General features: G+C 28.7%; 4 protein-coding genes across 5 annotated transcripts; 2 read left to right on the forward strand and 2 right to left on the reverse strand.

Annotated features, from left to right (window-relative positions):
• Positions 1–43: 43 nt before the first annotated feature.
• On the forward strand, positions 44–1261 carry LOC143193034 (COP9 signalosome complex subunit 9). Its single transcript, XM_076398955.1, has 3 exons — positions 44–208; positions 338–410; positions 485–1261. The coding sequence occupies exons 1-3, from the start codon at positions 140–142 to the stop codon at positions 520–522; spliced, it is 180 nt and encodes a 59-aa protein (XP_076255070.1). The 5' UTR covers positions 44–139; the 3' UTR covers positions 523–1261.
• Dp (transcription factor Dp) lies at positions 682–6671 on the reverse strand. The gene is made up of 10 exons (XM_076398947.1): positions 6228–6671; positions 5849–5976; positions 4407–4476; positions 4272–4354; positions 4013–4215; positions 3256–3550; positions 2964–3199; positions 2827–2909; positions 2439–2522; positions 682–2375 (listed from the first exon to the last, which is right to left on the reverse strand). Exons 1-10 carry the CDS (start codon positions 6283–6285, stop codon positions 2161–2163), a joined length of 1455 nt encoding a protein of 484 aa, XP_076255062.1. The 5' UTR covers positions 6286–6671; the 3' UTR covers positions 682–2160.
• A 189-nt stretch (positions 6672–6860) lies between these two features.
• Fsn (F-box synaptic protein) lies at positions 6861–10984 on the forward strand. Its single transcript, XM_076398954.1, has 3 exons — positions 6861–7570; positions 7642–7732; positions 7821–10984. Exons 1-3 carry the CDS (start codon positions 6989–6991, stop codon positions 7913–7915), a joined length of 768 nt encoding a protein of 255 aa, XP_076255069.1. The 5' UTR covers positions 6861–6988; the 3' UTR covers positions 7916–10984.
• Positions 10985–12133: 1149 nt separating this feature from the next.
• Positions 12134–16789, reverse strand: LOC143193031 (transmembrane protein 164). 2 transcript variants are annotated; one of them, XM_076398952.1, is made up of 7 exons: positions 16650–16789; positions 15919–16075; positions 14989–15150; positions 13463–13579; positions 12650–12728; positions 12477–12577; positions 12134–12395 (listed from the first exon to the last, which is right to left on the reverse strand). In XM_076398952.1, the coding sequence occupies exons 2-7, from the start codon at positions 16066–16068 to the stop codon at positions 12162–12164; spliced, it is 843 nt and encodes a 280-aa protein (XP_076255067.1). In that variant the 5' UTR covers positions 16069–16075; positions 16650–16789; the 3' UTR covers positions 12134–12161. The 2 variants fall into 2 exon arrangements, with proteins under 2 accessions (XP_076255067.1, XP_076255068.1); XM_076398953.1 differs by lacking the exon at positions 16650–16789 and adding an exon at positions 16265–16283.
• Between the last annotated feature and the right edge of the window lie 544 nt (positions 16790–17333).

A 17333-nucleotide genomic window follows, 5' to 3' on the forward strand; every position in this document is an offset into this window, starting at 1 on the left:
TATATGACTCTCATCACTATTAGCAATCTGTCTACTTTAGTATAGAAGAACTTTGTTAATATAACCTATAGAATATTTTTACCAAATAAACTACCTTAGTAATTCTGTATATCACTTAAATAACTGTTTTATCGTAATCATGAAACCAACTGTTGTAGCAGATGAAATGTTTCCCGAAGGTGCTGGGCCTTATATGGAATTCGATGAGGTAAATAGTGCCTTATTAAAACCTCACCATTTGAATTGTTATAGTTCGACGTTGATTTTATATTTAAAAAAGCATTTTATTGTTTTATAATTCAATTTAAATATATATATATATATTTATTTATTTTAGGCAGGTGGATCTGCTGCGTTATTAATGGATATAACTACAATAGAAAAAGTAGTCCATGCCGACTTTTTTAATGGTGAGTTCTTATATACTCATTACTCACTAAATTACTTCTTGAACAAGACCTAAAAATTATTTCTCTTTTTTTAGATTTCGATGATCTCTATGATGATGATGATCTCCAATAAAAACTAATATTTAATTATACCCAATAATATTTTTAAAAACACACATTCTAATTTGTTGCATATTGCAGTTGGTATGCACTCCTTGTTAATTACAAAAACAGTAACAAAATCTCCAATTCTATGTATTATTTCTATCGAGGGTGTTACAGAAAAAAATACTGTATTTTAAAAATGGCATCTTGAGTTTTATTAAGTAATTACCAACATGTTTATTACATGTAATATTTTAACCGAGGGTTCTGTAGTGTAAATTTAAATACATTTTTTATAAATTTCTTTTACACTCTCTTTTTGAATTGAAGTATATTTAAAGTGTAACAGTATGTATGAAAGTTGATATGTACAAAAATAATAAATTTGAAATAATGGGTTAGTTCTAACCAGCTCTACAGTATATTTACATTTTTACACCTTAAAACTCATAATAAACCATGATTACAATACATATTTCAGTTCAGTACTATAAAGCTTAACCAGACTCCCACTAACAATTAACAAATTTTCAAAATTTTAAGAAAATTTGGTCCACTACTGCGACACTACAATTTTAAAAAATTCGACATTATAAGCGTTTTGAATGTATCACCATTTTTCATTTTTAGTGTATGTACATGTTATTTTAAAAAAAGTACATACATAGTTCGCATATATAACAAAACATTTTGTCATGAAAATATCTGTTACTTCACTACCAAATACATGTAATGTTTCTATTTAATAAAAAAATCTAATCAAATTAGATAGGTAATTGTTTTTGTATGAACCTTTTATATAAAAAACATGAGAGCTAATTTTGATTTTATTTCCTCTTGGGTAATAATTATTCACATGTAAATTTATTGTGTACAACACTAGTTAATATAACAATTTTTTTATATCTGCCTGAAACTTAATATACTCATTAATATTTTAATATGAATGTAGGAACATAAAACCCAAATCAGGCCACTCAATTAAATTATTTTAAAAGGAAGTTTTAACAGTTGATTGAATAATATATTTAAAATCAAAGATAAAAGAATTTGTGGATATATAAATAATTTTATAATGGTTTTATTAAAACTACATGCTTTGGGTGCTTGACTAGCTATGGATATCTCTGGGAAAACAGGAGTAGTTATTTTGTAACAGCAAATAAATAGTTATTTCAGCACTATTTGGTTTATATTATCAATATTGATAAAATCCTATATATTAAAGTCAAAATATTCTGAAACAATCTGGGAAACAAAATCAAAATACATAAAAAAAAACTAAATTTCTTATAACATACCCACACATCGCGATAGTGGTCCTAAGGATCCCTTGGTCCCAAATTCTCTGATAAATTGAGACATGGTTTACATAACCGAACAAAATAATATCAGTAAATTTAACTCATGCTAAAAGCCTTAAAAAAATCTTATTTAATTTGGAACTTCTAGAAACATTGCATGTTTCATTGTAATAAATAATAACACTCTTTTAACAGAAACCCAAAAATACAAATCAGAAAGAAATATATTGGTGTGGATTTAAAACTCTTATTTAATTCTTGTATATCAATTGGCATTTGTTGGAAAAGATGCACACTACTATCACATATGTCCGATAGTTATGGCAATATAAACGTTTTTCACTATCACTGGCACATTTATTTTAGTTCAACTCATCACTAGACATATCTGAATCCACTTCATCTTCTGAATAGTCAACAGCCAGAGGGGATAAAGGATCGTTACTACTTGATGGGCGAGAATTATCTTCATCTAAAGTCGTTTCAACAAAATCAGATATTTGAGTCATAGCTGACGTACTGGCGTTTGGAGATTCCAACAGTTCCTCCACTGCATCTTTTGAACCAGAAGCTATTTCTATAATAACAAAATAACATTATAGAGTTTATCATGTAAAATATAAGGAAATATATCACTTACTCTCCACATATTGCCACAATGATTCAGGAATTAATGTTTTAATCCTCTCTAGATCTTCTTTGGAACATTTGCCATTGTCTAATCCTAAAAATGTTCATGGCAACAGATCAAATTCATCAGGCTATATTATAAAACAAAGAGGCTAACGATTAAACAAATAAATTTACAAGACCGCGAAGGTATAATTGTTGCCATTTTCCTTTTAATTGGAGAAGGTTATTTATCTTGAATTTGATAATGAGAAATGAGTTTCTGTAGAATGGAAGATATGAAAAAAAACTCCATCTTTGTATGAAAACCATGAATTTAAAAAATTGATTTTATTAAATAAAAAAAAATTAAATTTAAAAAATGTTCCATCTCATATATGACTCATATAAGTACTTACCATGTAACATTCCAATTTGTTTCAATATTTCTAAGTCATCAATCATTTCAAATTTATCACTGAATTCAAGTAAATAATCTGATCTAAAAAAAAGTTAAAAGAACAATAAAAATAACATTTTACCAAAAATTACATACTTGTCATTTGAGATGCTACAATTAATTACAGTCTTTTTATTTGTGTTGATAACAATAAATGGAAGCTGTATACAACAGTTAGGTCCTGGAGAGCCTAACTTTTCCTCTGTTTCTTTATTTCTTTGGGCCAGGCTTTTGAAAGCTATTTGGCTTATGATCAGCTCATAAAACTGTTTCTGCTTTTCTTTAATACTCGTTATTTTTTTACGAACTTCCTTTTCCAATTGTTGGCATTCCTGTCAAAAATATGTATAAAATAAACTTATATTATATAGAAATGTATTAATCTCACTTGTAACGAATTTGTTGGTAACCCAATCCACCTAATTTCCTTCTTCTCCTTAGATATTATATTCATAGCCATTAATACATTCAAGGCATCGTACACTCGTCTTCTGATATTTTTTTGATCATATTGGTCTGCTAATGGACTGTTCGCTGTACTTTGTTGTGCTGTGAACTCTCGTACTAAATCGTCCGCTACTTCGTTATACGTTGTAGTCACTTTCTCTTTCACTTTTTCACACACTTTCATTGAGAAATGCCTCAATCCTCTACTGAGCTTCTCTGACTTTCGAAGTCTCTTGCTAGAGGTATGAATTAAATTTACTATAATAATTTAATATAAAATGTAATAATAAATGTCAAATCAGTTGTACACACTTACAGACAAGAGGAAAACTGTATATAAATACGGACACAATAGGAATAAAATCCAAGCAATCAAAGGCTTTAAACGTACCTAAATCATTACAAAACATACTATACAAACACCAGACAAAATTGCATCACTAATAAATAAAATCCAATTAGTACAATAATTAAAGACCCAAGTGTATCTTGGCTTGATCTCTTAAAGCATGGTACATTTGTTTATGTTTATCAATATTTTATTTTTGGATGGATATCTTTACACTAACAGTTTAAGCGTAAAATTAATAGTTTGGCGAAGTTTAAGCGGCTAATGATAAAAAACCTTTTATACATTTTCTCTTCAGATCTTATATAAAACTGGGTTGGGTTTAAAATATATATAATCTCATACTTACTTATCTGGAGCAAAATCTATATGATCGCCGGATTCTGGTCTTTTTCTGGAAAGTATAGGAGGTGATATATTTTTTACAGTTTGTGTCTGATGGTGATACTGTTGACTTGGGGCTTGCTGAATTACTGGAATGGCTTGCGATGTCGGACTATGTTGAATTGACATGACTCGTGCTTGACTCTGTGGAACTATTTTAATACTTTGCTGGAATTTAGACGCACTCAGATAAATCCTATTACATCTTATTAGTGCATAATTACCATTTGAGCTTGAGTTAACCTAATAGTTTTTGTACCTTTAGGGATGGTACCCATCGATGTGTTGACATGTATGGGTACTTGTTCTGAAATAAAATATATTTATATACTGGTTTCATATTACTTGCATTATCTTACTCGTTACAATTTTCGGATTCGATGTTAAGGTCCTAATAATTTGTTGTGGTTGTCCTAAAGTAGTATAGGTCTAAAAAACACAAGCATCATTTTATAAATTATCTTAATTTTCTATGGAACAAGAACACATAAATGTGATCCTTATGTTATCCTATAAAAATTCTTGACAATATTGTTCACAACATTATCAGTCAACTCTAGTGTTCCACGGACTCGCAAATGTTTTGTGAATCCTGTAATGGTTCGATAATGAAATAGACTAAAGAATGATAAGTTGACAAGCTCTATACTTTTACTGCAAATGACGTGAAACAGTTAACGTAATTGCAAGGCTATTTGAAGTTACTTCGAGACTGACTTGATTTTGTGCAATCTTTTATCAGACGCATAGTGAAGGGGAAATTCGGTGAAATGTCGATTTCTAATTATTTTTGCCGACACTAACAGTAAGTGTCCTTTGTGTAAGTGTTCTTTAAGTGTCCTATTCCCGGGTTTAGTTTTTGGTATTTCTTGGAACTGCTTGTATTTCTTATTGAAACTTTCTCTTCAACAGTTGTAAAACATCAAAAAGAAATAAAGAAACGTCAAACAAATTTAATTATTGTTAAATTTAACTTTTACACAAACTGTTAATTGAATGTTTCATTCTATGCAGCACCTTGCATCATACTACCTTTAAATCCAAGTACTTGACAAAGAATTTTTATGTAAAAAAAAGTTTGGAACTTGGTAATTTAAAAAAATTAATTCTTCAATAATTTAAAATGTTCATGGTATTATTTAAAATAAAAGATCAATTCTAAATCAAAAACAACGTCAATCACTAATGAACATTAAGAGTTATTATAGGATAAACTTCTTTTGTATCAACAGTAAAATATTGATACTTTTTTTTTTAATTTAATCTTAATATGAAATTAAATTACATATTCTATTTTGAGTTTTTATGTTCATATTAGGTTACTTAAGAAGTGCAATGTGGAATGGTGTTTAAAAACCAAATTTACATTCATTCTAATGAAATATAAGGATAAATTAATACAACTGATACTATCATTTATATTGTAAGTTTCATCTTAGTTTACACTGCAATTTATTTCTAAACTACAATGACAACTTGTAACATTCAAAAATGTGCATGTTGCCACTGGCAGTCATTACCAAGAAAATAAGTTATAATGTGAAAACACTTAAGAGTACTCCAGCTGTGTTTTCTAATACACTAATTATCACAGCCCATGAAACTATACAACTATTTGAAAAAATTACTTTCTGACATTTTCAAATTAGATGAATCAAGCTGTATTGCCTGTTGATGCATATATGTAGGATGACAAATTTCCATTTTCTTTTAATGTCAGATAAATTATATGTTTTATAAAAAAGCTACCATTATAAATAATAAATCACAACTAAAGTAAATGTATCCACAAAGTGATTACCTGTGAAGAATCACCTGCGACAGCAGAGGATTTATATATTTTAACGGGAGCTCCTGCTACTGTAGATGTCATAATCCCGCTAATAGGTTTGCCTGTTGATTGAACTAGCTTGACCATTTGTGGTTGACCTATTGTCGATTATAAAAGCAATCAAATTAATGCCTAAAGTAATCTAACCTTAAATAAAATAAAGCGAATGTTTTCTAAAAAAAGCAACTTGATTAAATTCATAGAGTTGGATATCATGCCGGTGTCATGGTTATGTTGGTTTTCTGAGCCAGACAGAATTTATAATGGAACATATACTTGAAAAATGATAACTTAACAAAGCTTGTGGCTAAGAAAATACGGCACGCATATAGGTAAATTAATGTTTTACCATTGGCTCCCTGGATCACCCAATTGGTTGTACTCTGATTTTGAGTCATATTGGACATTGGAGAGTAATTCAACACTTGTTATAAGTTCAAAAACAACCAGGAAAAAAAGTAATTCCAAAAAAAGTTCGAACGCACAACTCACTGCAATCTTAAATCAACCAAAATGGCGACTTCAAAAGGACATTTTCACGTCCCTTTCTCCAAATTAGCCGGCAAAAAAAATTGTTTCATAAATTATATAAATTCACGGACAAATAAACTTTCATATTACACGTTTTCTAAGGGTTTACGATGAGAAATATCACACGTACGACTTCTCAAAAAGGTGCTTTTTAATGCAAAACCCCTCTGATATGCTCGACGGCGGGCACAAAGCAGTCGTTGTGATTGGCTAAAACAGTTCACGTGGGACAAGCTTGATGTAGTTCTTCGATTTACCGTTTCTTTTTAAACGGCGCAGTATTTGGCGCCCTTTTAACGCTAGTTATCAATACTCGTGTCTCCTTTTTACACATGTAGTTTTCTTTCCTATTCGTTTTAATGATATGTCTTTAATCAGCTGTTTATATTTGACATTATATGACATTTGTAATTATTGTTATTCACCGTATAACATTAAATTTGCTATCATTTTTATATAATACATATGAATATCCACCATAAACGTGTTTATTATTATTGCTTCATTGAAATTTTCGATTCACTACTGCTAGTGTCAAATGATGACATGTGTCAAAATATCGAAAAACAAAAATAAAAAATGGACGCTACCGCTGGAAATTTAGTGCCAGATAACTGTTTAGAGCAAATATTTTCCTATCTTAGCCTTCGAGATTTAAGAAACTGTTCATTAGTTTGTAAAAGATGGTATGATTTTTTAAATGATGAGAATAATGACGTTTGGAGGTTACACTGTATCCGTAAATTAGCCGAGGAAGCTTTGAAGTCTGATCTGTTGTCCTCAGTTCCTACGTATAAGGCAAAATTAAGAGCATTCTACCATGCTTGGAATCCGAACGATTGTTCTAGAAATATTTATATTAAGCCAAATGGTTTTACATTACATAGAAATCCAGTTGCCCAAAGTACTGATGCATGTCGTGGTAAAATAGGCTTTAGGCATGGAAGGCATGCATGGGAGGTTATTTGGGAAGGTCCGCTGGGAACAGTAGCTGTTATCGGAATTGCTACCAAAGATGCCCCTTTACAGTGTCATGGTTATGTAGCATTACTGGGTTCTGATGATCAGAGCTGGGGATGGAACTTAGTGGATAATCATTTACTACATAATGGAGACGCTCAAGGAAATTATCCTCTACTTAATAATGCTCCTAAGTACCAAGTATGATATTCAAATTTATTTTATAAAATTTTATAAATAAATATTTTAATTATAATGGTTTGGGTTTGCAGGTGGGTGAAAGAATACGAGTTATTTTGGATTGTGAGGATAATACACTGTCATTTGAGAAAAATTATGAGTTCTTGGGTGTTGCTTTTAGAGGTAAGATATTTTATATTGACTAATTTATTTTTTATAGGTTTACTAATATTTTTTTAATAAAAGTATTTTAAACATATGTTTTTATTAGGTCTACCAGATAAAAAGTTATACCCCACGGTATCTGCAGTTTATGGCAATACTGAAGTATCAATGGTTTATCTTGGAGCACCTTTAGATGGCTAACACAACCTTAATGTTTATAGCTTAATGCCATGTAAAAGAAGGAGAGAGAATATATGTGTCTGCTACATGATGGTATAACCATGATCAATAGAATATTGCAACTGATAACAGCCTAAGCACTAATTGGGGTGCACTGGATTTAGATGGAACTTTTATTGGTCAATGGTGAAGTTAAACAGGTTAGTTCGGTTTGCCCATTGTGATAAACTTATATTATTTATTTACTAGTTTTATTTTATACTATTTAAGAATATCTCCATCATGAAGTTGTTTAATAATACATATGTATATATTATTTCATTCTATATTCATTTTCATTAATGATTTAAACAATAATAAACTAAATTAATTGAAAAGTTATAATTTTGTCATTATGGAATGATGTGTTAATCAAGGAGGCTCTTTAAATAATCATATTTATAAATCTAAAATATAAACAAGTTGGCTGTAATAATAGCTGTCATCAGTTTGTCAAATAGAAGGTATCTGTGAATAAATAAAAGAATAAATTTATAATTTCTTAAAAATGAGTCAAGAAACTGTTCAACAGCCTAGTAAGGCAATTGATAAAGAGATTGATATTTTAAAAAATAATCTTGAAGAATATAAAAAAGCTTCTGAGGAAATTTTGCTCTATCAGAAAATGTTAGACAGCATGGAATTTGATATTTTGGATTTGAAATACCAAGTTATCCGTTTTGCTACAACATTTAACATAATCAAGAAGGAGTTACTTAATTTGGAAGCAGAAATTAATAATTAAGACTTGTTAATATCAACTGTTTTGTACCTTTTAAGTTGAATAAAGTAAATATGATTATTTAAGGTGTCTTTTAAATACAAAATTTCCATATGTAAGCAGTTTTCATATTGAAAATAATGCTAAATTCTATGAGGTAAATGTCTTATTACATTTCAAGAAAATTGTGTTAGAAACATTTTTTAATTAAAATAATGTGCACTTTTGTTGTGATTAATTTTTGAGTCAATTGAATCTGTTTTTATTATTGTTTCAGTATATATAGTAATGTTGATAGAAATATTCAGGGATTAATTTGTTTTATATGTATATATTTTTTAAATTGAGATTACATTAACTATAAAACCTAACTAGTCAATTTTTAGTCATTTTAAGTAGTTGTTTTATTCTTTTTGTTGATCTAGTTAACCTTTGAAATTAGTTTCAAAATGATTTTAATTTTTTATAACTGATTGCACTAATTTAAAATTAAAGTGTAAGTGCACTGTAGTACTGCGGAATTTGATTTTCGACCATACATTTTTCTACTGCCCTCTGACCTTATGTTCTTATATATCAAGTAAATATAAAAATCAATTATAATTTTTAGGATATTAATATGTAATTAACTTGTAGATATCTGGTTTATAGAACTTTTAAGTGTATTTCTTTCTTTAATCAATTATTTTAGCACAATGTATTGTGGCTTTCTTAAATTGTTAATTCTCTAATTCCTAATTCTCTAAATGCATAAAATATTCTTAAAAGGCTTTGATAAAAAATACAATTTAGAAATTAATTAATCTGTTAATCAGTAAGCGATTTTGTAGTTTTGTATAAAAATCTTTTAGTGATAATTTAAAACCTAAATTTAAAAAAAAATCAATATAACAATAACATAAATTGTGCTTTACAAGACTGTGTATTTAAAACATGCTTTGCACCTTTCTGACTTATTTTTGTTGATTTATGTCGAAGCTATTGTAGGGGTTACATTCAATGAAAAAATTAAACACTGTGTGTTAAAACTGCTTTTCATTAAGAGAATCTAAATTATACATTATTTAAGTGTATTTATTTTCTGGTTAAATATATTTTTTATAATACAGTGCCATATGAACAGGACACCATGATTTAAATCACGATTTTGCAGTACCTACATGGTAAATATTGTCCAATGTAAATAATATTTTTGTAAAAAACAAAAACATAGTCCAAACAAATCACTTCCTATATATCTTTGTAAACAAAAGTTAAGTAACCATTATATAACAATGCGAATAACAACTATTAAATCATTATTCTAAGTCAAGTTTCTACGACTGCAAGTTCATTTTAATTTATATCTAATCCATAATTCTGTGATTTATTTATAGTAATTTTTTTTTGTATGATTTATACCTTTTTATACGCTTTTTGTATACCTGATTAGTTATTAATACAATCGATAGTTTGCCTTTACATAATGGAATATTTGTACTGTAGTCCATTTTCGTTATTTATTGTTTGTGTTATAACACATTACTTTAAACTACAATTTAAACATTATTCAGTAAAAGTATACTAACATTCCATTATGTATAGAAAACTTGTATTTATATGTAAGTTTTTACTATTAGTATTGTAACAAATAAAGGCATTTATTGCCATTGTTGAATTATATTATAATTTAAAGCGTCCAAATGTGAATAGTATATTATAATTCAGAAATATTTGTTTTACCTAATATCTATCTATACATTAGTATCGAAAAGCAATTATTTTTATTTGATTAAATTTAAATATATTTGTGTCCATTTTCATTAAAGGATCTTTATATCGATAATTAAAGTACCCCTAGGAATTTCAGATTGTTCAGGATATTGTAATTGTAATATTATTATTTTTGTTAATTCCGAGTTATAATGTACTAATTATATATTTAAATGTTATTGAGCTTGATCTCACTTTTATGGTCTTTGTTAGGTTCAACAATGCAATTGTTTAGTATAGGAATATTCTTGCATGCATTTTCATATAATTTTTTTCGTCTTTCTAATCCAGAGGTTTAAAGCTGAAAAATAGCTAATGTAAGATTTTGTAAGTTTGGCAATGTGGAATTTTTATTTTTATTGAAGAAATAATTTTTTATTGTGTTTTTTTTTTGTTAACATCATCGAAGAAGCGACTTTTTTTACCATTTCATAAATTTAAATAATGTTTATGTATGTGTGAGATTATTAAGTTGCTTCAAGTTGTATGATTGTCTAGGTAGATGTTTTGAAAGATTATAATGTACAAAATGTATTTCTACTATTAGCAGTTTGACATAAATAAATTATTATAGTTTTTCGAGTTTTATTATGATATATAGATGGTATAAATATCCAATGCCTGCCTACAATATAATTATTTTTTTGTATTATTCTGTTTTTTTGTATTATGATATTTCTGTTTCTGAACCAAAGCGCATAATGGGCCTACAAAATAGTAATATATTATAGGATAGAGATAAGAAAAAACAAGTCAAAGAAAAATTAGAAAACGTTATGGCCATATATTAAGAAACAAATTATGAATATAATTATATACGGAATGACAATGAAAAAAAACGTAGTTCAAGACCAGATCCAGACCAAGAAGGTGTTTTAAACTGATGATATTTATATTACAATAATAGTCATTTATAAGTGAAAATTTATTTTTATTACAAAGCTGTTTATTGTTGATATTAGAACGTTGCAAGCTTTCTATATAAAATGATTCTGTAACAATACCTATGGTCATTACATGATTTGATAATCGTCTTTTTAACAAGGTCTTCAGTAAAAACAGAAACATTTTAATTGCTATATTTTCGAAATAGGACAAAGTAATGAAATACAATTGATGCATTTATATTACATAACTCTGTTAACAGTAGATCACTATATAGTCTAATTACATAAGGCTCTGGTTACCAGGTGAAGTGTAAACAATAACATCTTAAAAGATTCGTGTATTAATTATTTGAAACATTCTGTAGTTATAACATTATTTTCTACGGGTACATTTAAACAAAATACAAACTGCTATATAAACATTGAATAATTTGGTGTCATAGGCAAAGATAATTCAATCTTTAAATAAACGTATATAAAAATGTATAAATCTGGAATGAACATAACGTGGTTTTGATTAAAATATCGAACAGAAAAGTCGAGGTTTAGGATAACTCCATTAGTTAATTGGATACTATAACTTAATCTTTAGCGCATTAAATATTAAAAGTGAATATAAATGCTGATTTATTTGTTAATTTCAAACAATAAGTCAGCATGAACGTTGAATAAATGTGAGATTCACCATTCATGTTATGATATTCTTTATTTTGATTGTTATATAGTATATTTTAACTAAATATTATTTAAGTCCATTCGTACTGAAAAATGTTTTAGGCCTTAATTTTATCGTTTAAAATATCTGTGTTAAACAAGTTAAGAATAAATACTCTCGTGCTGTTTCTAATACATTAACATTCAGTGATGTTTATTTCAGGTGGTTTTTAACATCGTTCGCTAAATCTATATCACAATTTAAATCATTTTTAACTTTCGTATATGGCAACTTTGTTAAGCAAAATCGGGAGAATATAACATAGGTTTTGCAAACCAGTGGACAAAGCAGGGCTTCGTGAAAAAATACTGCGGTACGGTAAAGCTGACCTCGAAATGGATCTGAATCTAATGGACACATGATGTGATTCATGTTTACGTTGGTGAGCTAAAAGAAAAAAGTATATTGGATTTAAAAGTTGTTGCAATTTTATCAATTGGTTACAGATGTTAAAGTCTAGCAACTTACTATAGATACACCTTGAAGGACAGTGAAGTGGTAGAAAACCAATAAACTGTATGCTAATATATTCCAATGTATGTTTTTAATATTTTCTACGTTGTAAACACCTATAAAGAGAAAATTAATAATTATTTGGTATGTTTTTATAACTTTGCACAATGTATAAATATTATAATTACCTCCAATCCTTAACAGATAATAAGGCACAATAAACATCATACAATGTTGGACCCAATAAACTGTTGCCTCTAATGGAAGCTAAAATATTATACACATATTACTGAGAGTGCTGAAACAATCTTTGGTTTCTTGTTTTCGTTATTATTGAGAGCTTGTTTCAATGTTGACTTAATTTATGTATAATTTTTAATATATAAGTACCAACATCTATCTAAAAATGTTTTACTTTGCCAAAATAAAATTGATAATGCATTGTACATCGATTCTGTACTTTCAGTTTGCCATATGTACAAAAGTATTGATTTCGAATCAAATCGCATCAAATGTTCATTTAATATTTCTTCGTTAATAACAATTCACATTATTCTTTTCCTTACCTTTATTATGTAATTATTTTTTAACAAATTACATCACAGTAAAAAATAGAGGTTTTTAAATATTGAATTATATACTAACACAAGTCTTTAAGAATGTCTGGTCATTATATTTTATAAGTCTAAATCTAAATTGAGAAGCTAGAAGAGTTCCTAAAACCAATTTGGAAATAATCAATTTTAATATCACTATCATCATCAGTTCATAGTTGGCTTTGAGGGAGAGTGTCACACAGTCACCTTTGGTGCCACAGAACTTAAGGATTTTTGACCATTAAACGATTGGAAGGAAACAATCAATCTTCTATGTATTTGTATGCCGATACATGTATTATGATTTTATGTCAAATTACTCATCGAATAGCATCATCATCAGAAAGAAGCCGACATATTGTTCACACTATATGTAATTAATAAATTTAAAATAGTATAACTTACCAATCGTGTATCAGTTTCGTAAAACACAATGGCTAACAGGGGACCATTTAAATAATTTAAGTGTATTCTAAAAACAGCAGTGACGGTTTTGCTTGGTTTCGCACTTAACAGGTAAATCTAAAATGAATCAAGTCTATTATTGAAAATCAACAAAACATTATCAACAATACATTATTAGATGTCAATTTGTGTCTTATGTATCTCTTATTTATAGTGATATTTTTGGCAACACAAGTAATATGAAGAGAAGTATTTTAAATATTTTAATTAATATTTTTAAATATTTTAATATTTAAATATGCCTAATTACAGCTAGTCAGTATTTGTTATAAGTCTTATTTTTTAATGTTAAATTAAAAAAGTTCTGCTATGCACCACTATTATTTTTTAATAGTTTTTTAGAATGCGGAAATACCTGATATAATGTATCTGAAATAATTGCTAATGGAGACAATAGTGAAGAAGAAACTAAAAAAAAGGTGCAATAAAATATGGACCTAGACATGGAGTTAAATATTAATCAATTTACACTGAAACTGTTTGCATACTAATGAATAATTGCATATGTCAACAATGTTGACCTTTTCTGAAGGGGTTTTATGTACAATTCCTTTAGAATGAAGGTTAATCTGAAGCAAATCTTAATTACCCGTACACAAAAAGTTGCTCTGAACTACAATTAAATAAAATCGATGTACGATGAAACTGTTTGACATTGTGTAGTTCTCGTTGAACAAAGTATTATTCCCTAAGAGACAAGTAAGGACCCGTGGGCTCCCCTAGATATTAAGTGTTTGCAGGCATTTTCATAAGTGAATTTTCTGTTGGTGGTTCAACTGTTCAACTGTTAAACAACCTAACCTAACTTAAATTTCATGGTTTTAACTTATCTCTGCATACAATAACAGTTTTCCATTTAAAATAATTGAGTTATTCAGTATATATAGACGCTAAGCTTGGAACGTTATTACTTCATTCCTAATTTTTGCAGTTTGGTTTGAAGAAAAGTGCTGCCGTATACTTTTCTAAACCACTTTCAAAAACTTATGGTGGTGGAGATGCATCAGCCAATGAGAATGAAGACAAAGGATTGTAAGACTTATTGAAAATACATTTAAGACAGCTTAGCTTTTATTGACGAATCAACTGTTTCCTAATGGGCAGAATCCAAACGGATTCGGATATACTTATTACATTCGGGAAAAAAAGGAAGAGTTTTCTGTGGTGTATTATAACTGGCGATGGAAAATCTGGTACGATTATCCCAAGCGCAAAACGTCGTAATACTTTTGAAGCTTATCTCTTTTAAGTGTAGAATATGAAAGGCGTTAGTAAGCCGTAACGTTCATTCAAAACAATGGAAAATAAAGTAGTCATTCAGGGAGAAGTCAGACACTTCAAGAAGTCGTTTTATTATCAAATTGAAAGTGGTCATGAAAATGGATCTATTACGATTATCTAATTCGAACAAAAAATAATTGACTATGATAAACAATTAATAAATTATCACCATGTTATTGACCTACCTGCATGGCCGTTGTGATGTGACAAGGATTTAAAAGGTAAATTCCGGTTTTTGATGCACATTTGAAACCTATTTCCATACCCCAACATAAACACACCATCACCAAGAGTACCCGACGACCACATCTGTCACTTTTCGAGTAAGGAATTATTGGCAAAGTACACTGTAACAAAGTCGTTATAACTGCACTGCATTAATTTGTATAATACTTTTGATTTTAAGACGCTATCATCACGGTGTACAAATAAGTCCTAATAAGTAATATAAAATTGTAGGATTTAATATGTCTTAGCTTAAGATTAGACATGTGTTAACAACATAACCTTGTATTAGGGATTGTATATTAGCAACATATACTTTTTCTTTTATTTAGTTTCCTTTGTATTACTTCATTGATCGTTGATCACATGCAGATGAGACACATCCATTATTTTTAGAAGCATATGGAAATACTGTTTTAAGCGAAACAAGTGTTGGAAGTGGTATGAAAAGCTGAAAGATGGTGTTCGACGATGTGGAAATTAAAATTCATGTTAAAAAAGATCATCACGGGAGATTGTTATGAATCGAAATTGATGCCAGTCAAGCATTGAGTGCAAACTGTGGTTATAGAAAGAAAATGCGACAAAGAGATTTAGCAACACAAGACCGTTTGATCACATTTAAAATTAATGAGAATCTACATTGAAAAGCTCTTCTCGACTAGACATTGCTCCTTCAAACTACCACTGCTCCAGAAGTTAATAATTGGGTCGATTTTTAGATCGAGGAATTTTTTGTATCGCAGAATGCTGCTTGGAATCGTATGCTGCTTGGAAGATGGGGGAAAAGTCAAAGTTAAGGAAGCACAATACTTTGAAGACTTGGAGTTATCAAAAACCATCAAAACTTATTTGTACACGTACGGTATAGATCCCAAAAAATCTCTTACTTTCGGGAAACTCCAACAAAACATATACACCGTTGTTATTAATATTAGAATTGTTTCTATTTTTCTCCAAGTAATGTTGACGTAGTCGATGCATTCCTCCCCTGCATATTTCGTTATTGACATATCAATGCCACCAGTAGCCCAATCCATATTTTAGCTAAAATAACATACAACAAAATGTACTTAATACGTTATTTCTATTTGATAGAAATAATTAAAATAACATTATAAAGTAGAAGTAATAAATGTAAAAAAATAAGACAAACAAGAAGAACTAGTTTTAATCTAAGAGAATAAAATATACATATTTTAAGTTGAATTAAATATAATATAAAATTATACCAACATATACATAAAACCAATGGTTAACTTATTATGCTAATATGCACTGTAATAATATAATATGACATTGAAATTTCTTTTTTAAGTTAAAAAAGAGGGGATAATTTAATATAAATTTTATGCAAAACGAAGCCATTTGCATAATAATCCTCAATATTTTTGTAATTTTACTTATGTTTTATGCAATTCAATTATTTCGACGAAATTATACGGTACATGTCTGACTGCTTATATTTAAAGAACATGTTTTTTTTATAAATATTAAAAGTCTAAAAGACTTACTTAAAAAATTAATTTATAATTAAAACTTGGCGGCATTAAAATAACAAGCTAAAAATATACGGATATTTTTTTATCGCAATACCGATAGGAGCCAATGAATCACTCACCTCTGGCGTTTTTTAAATAATTTGCTCACAACGATTTAAAGACTGCTTGATTTTTTATACCGGTCACCGTGGGAAAGATCACAAGACATTATAACGCTTGTTTTAAACGAAGCCTAATTCCCCGATAAAAAGGGTCAGATGATGGGAATAATGGATAGTTTCATATAAAAATCAGCTTTTAGTTTCAATGCCTTCCATACAATATTTTATAAAAGGAAACGTATTCTAATGTCAGCAAGATACATTTAAGTATAGGACGATAGCGGTACTACACGCACTGCAGATGTAGATTTTGGCAATATTCCAGGTTTAAAGCATAAATAAAAAGCAAGGTTATAACTGACTGTTAGTTCACCACCTAACGATACATTAAAGTTGATTATAGTAAGTTAACTTTATTTTATCAGGCTGCACTTTACTTTTGCGTTTAAATAATGAGGATTTTATTAAATTAGATAAAATTAATTTGGCGGTTAAGGTTTATGTAGTGGTTACAAGCGGGCTGACTCTAGAGGCAACTCTATTTATAAATCGGCAAACCCGATATCCACATTGACAAGAAGTCTTGTTGCCTTTTTCGCCATCTAGTTGGTTTCAATTCGTTTTTATGTTTTAAGTTTATCGATCCGTGTTTTTTCGAAGGTGTTCGAAACATTTACATTGAGGAACAAAAGAAAAATCAAT

Source organism: Rhynchophorus ferrugineus, unplaced genomic scaffold, assembly GCF_030347505.1.
Source record: "Rhynchophorus ferrugineus isolate W39M unplaced genomic scaffold, kcgeb_rfMv2 rfM3, whole genome shotgun sequence".
Classification (NCBI taxonomy): Eukaryota; Metazoa; Arthropoda; class Insecta; order Coleoptera; family Curculionidae; genus Rhynchophorus; species Rhynchophorus ferrugineus.

Bases quoted from the DNA above. Each gene is read 5' to 3' on its own strand.
- Dp (XM_076398947.1), bottom strand. From the start codon at position 6,285: ATGTCCAATATGACTCAAAATCAGAGTACAACCAATTGGGTGATCCAG. The intron at 4,216-4,271 runs GTAATTATGCAC...TCTAAATTCCAG, and splicing joins GGTTAACTCAAGCTCAAATG to CAAAGTATTAAAATAGTTCC. The intron at 3,200-3,255 runs GTGAGATTAATA...TATTTTTGACAG, and splicing joins TACCAACAAATTCGTTACAA to GAATGCCAACAATTGGAAAA.
- LOC143193031 (XM_076398952.1), bottom strand. From the start codon at position 16,068: ATGGATTGGGCTACTGGTGGCATTGATATGTCAATAACGAAATATGCA. The intron at 15,151-15,918 runs GTAAGAGATTTT...ACTTTGTTACAG, and splicing joins TTTGTTGGAGTTTCCCGAAA to TGTACTTTGCCAATAATTCC. The intron at 12,729-13,462 runs GTAAGTTATACT...ATAATATTTTAG, and splicing joins ACGAAACTGATACACGATTG to CTTCCATTAGAGGCAACAGT.
- LOC143193034 (XM_076398955.1), top strand. From the start codon at position 140: ATGAAACCAACTGTTGTAGCAGATGAAATGTTTCCCGAAGGTGCTGGG. The intron at 209-337 runs GTAAATAGTGCC...TATTTATTTTAG, and splicing joins CTTATATGGAATTCGATGAG to GCAGGTGGATCTGCTGCGTT. The intron at 411-484 runs GTGAGTTCTTAT...CTCTTTTTTTAG, and splicing joins CCATGCCGACTTTTTTAATG to ATTTCGATGATCTCTATGAT.
- Fsn (XM_076398954.1), top strand. From the start codon at position 6,989: ATGGACGCTACCGCTGGAAATTTAGTGCCAGATAACTGTTTAGAGCAA. The intron at 7,571-7,641 runs GTATGATATTCA...TTGGGTTTGCAG, and splicing joins ATAATGCTCCTAAGTACCAA to GTGGGTGAAAGAATACGAGT. The intron at 7,733-7,820 runs GTAAGATATTTT...TGTTTTTATTAG, and splicing joins CTTGGGTGTTGCTTTTAGAG to GTCTACCAGATAAAAAGTTA.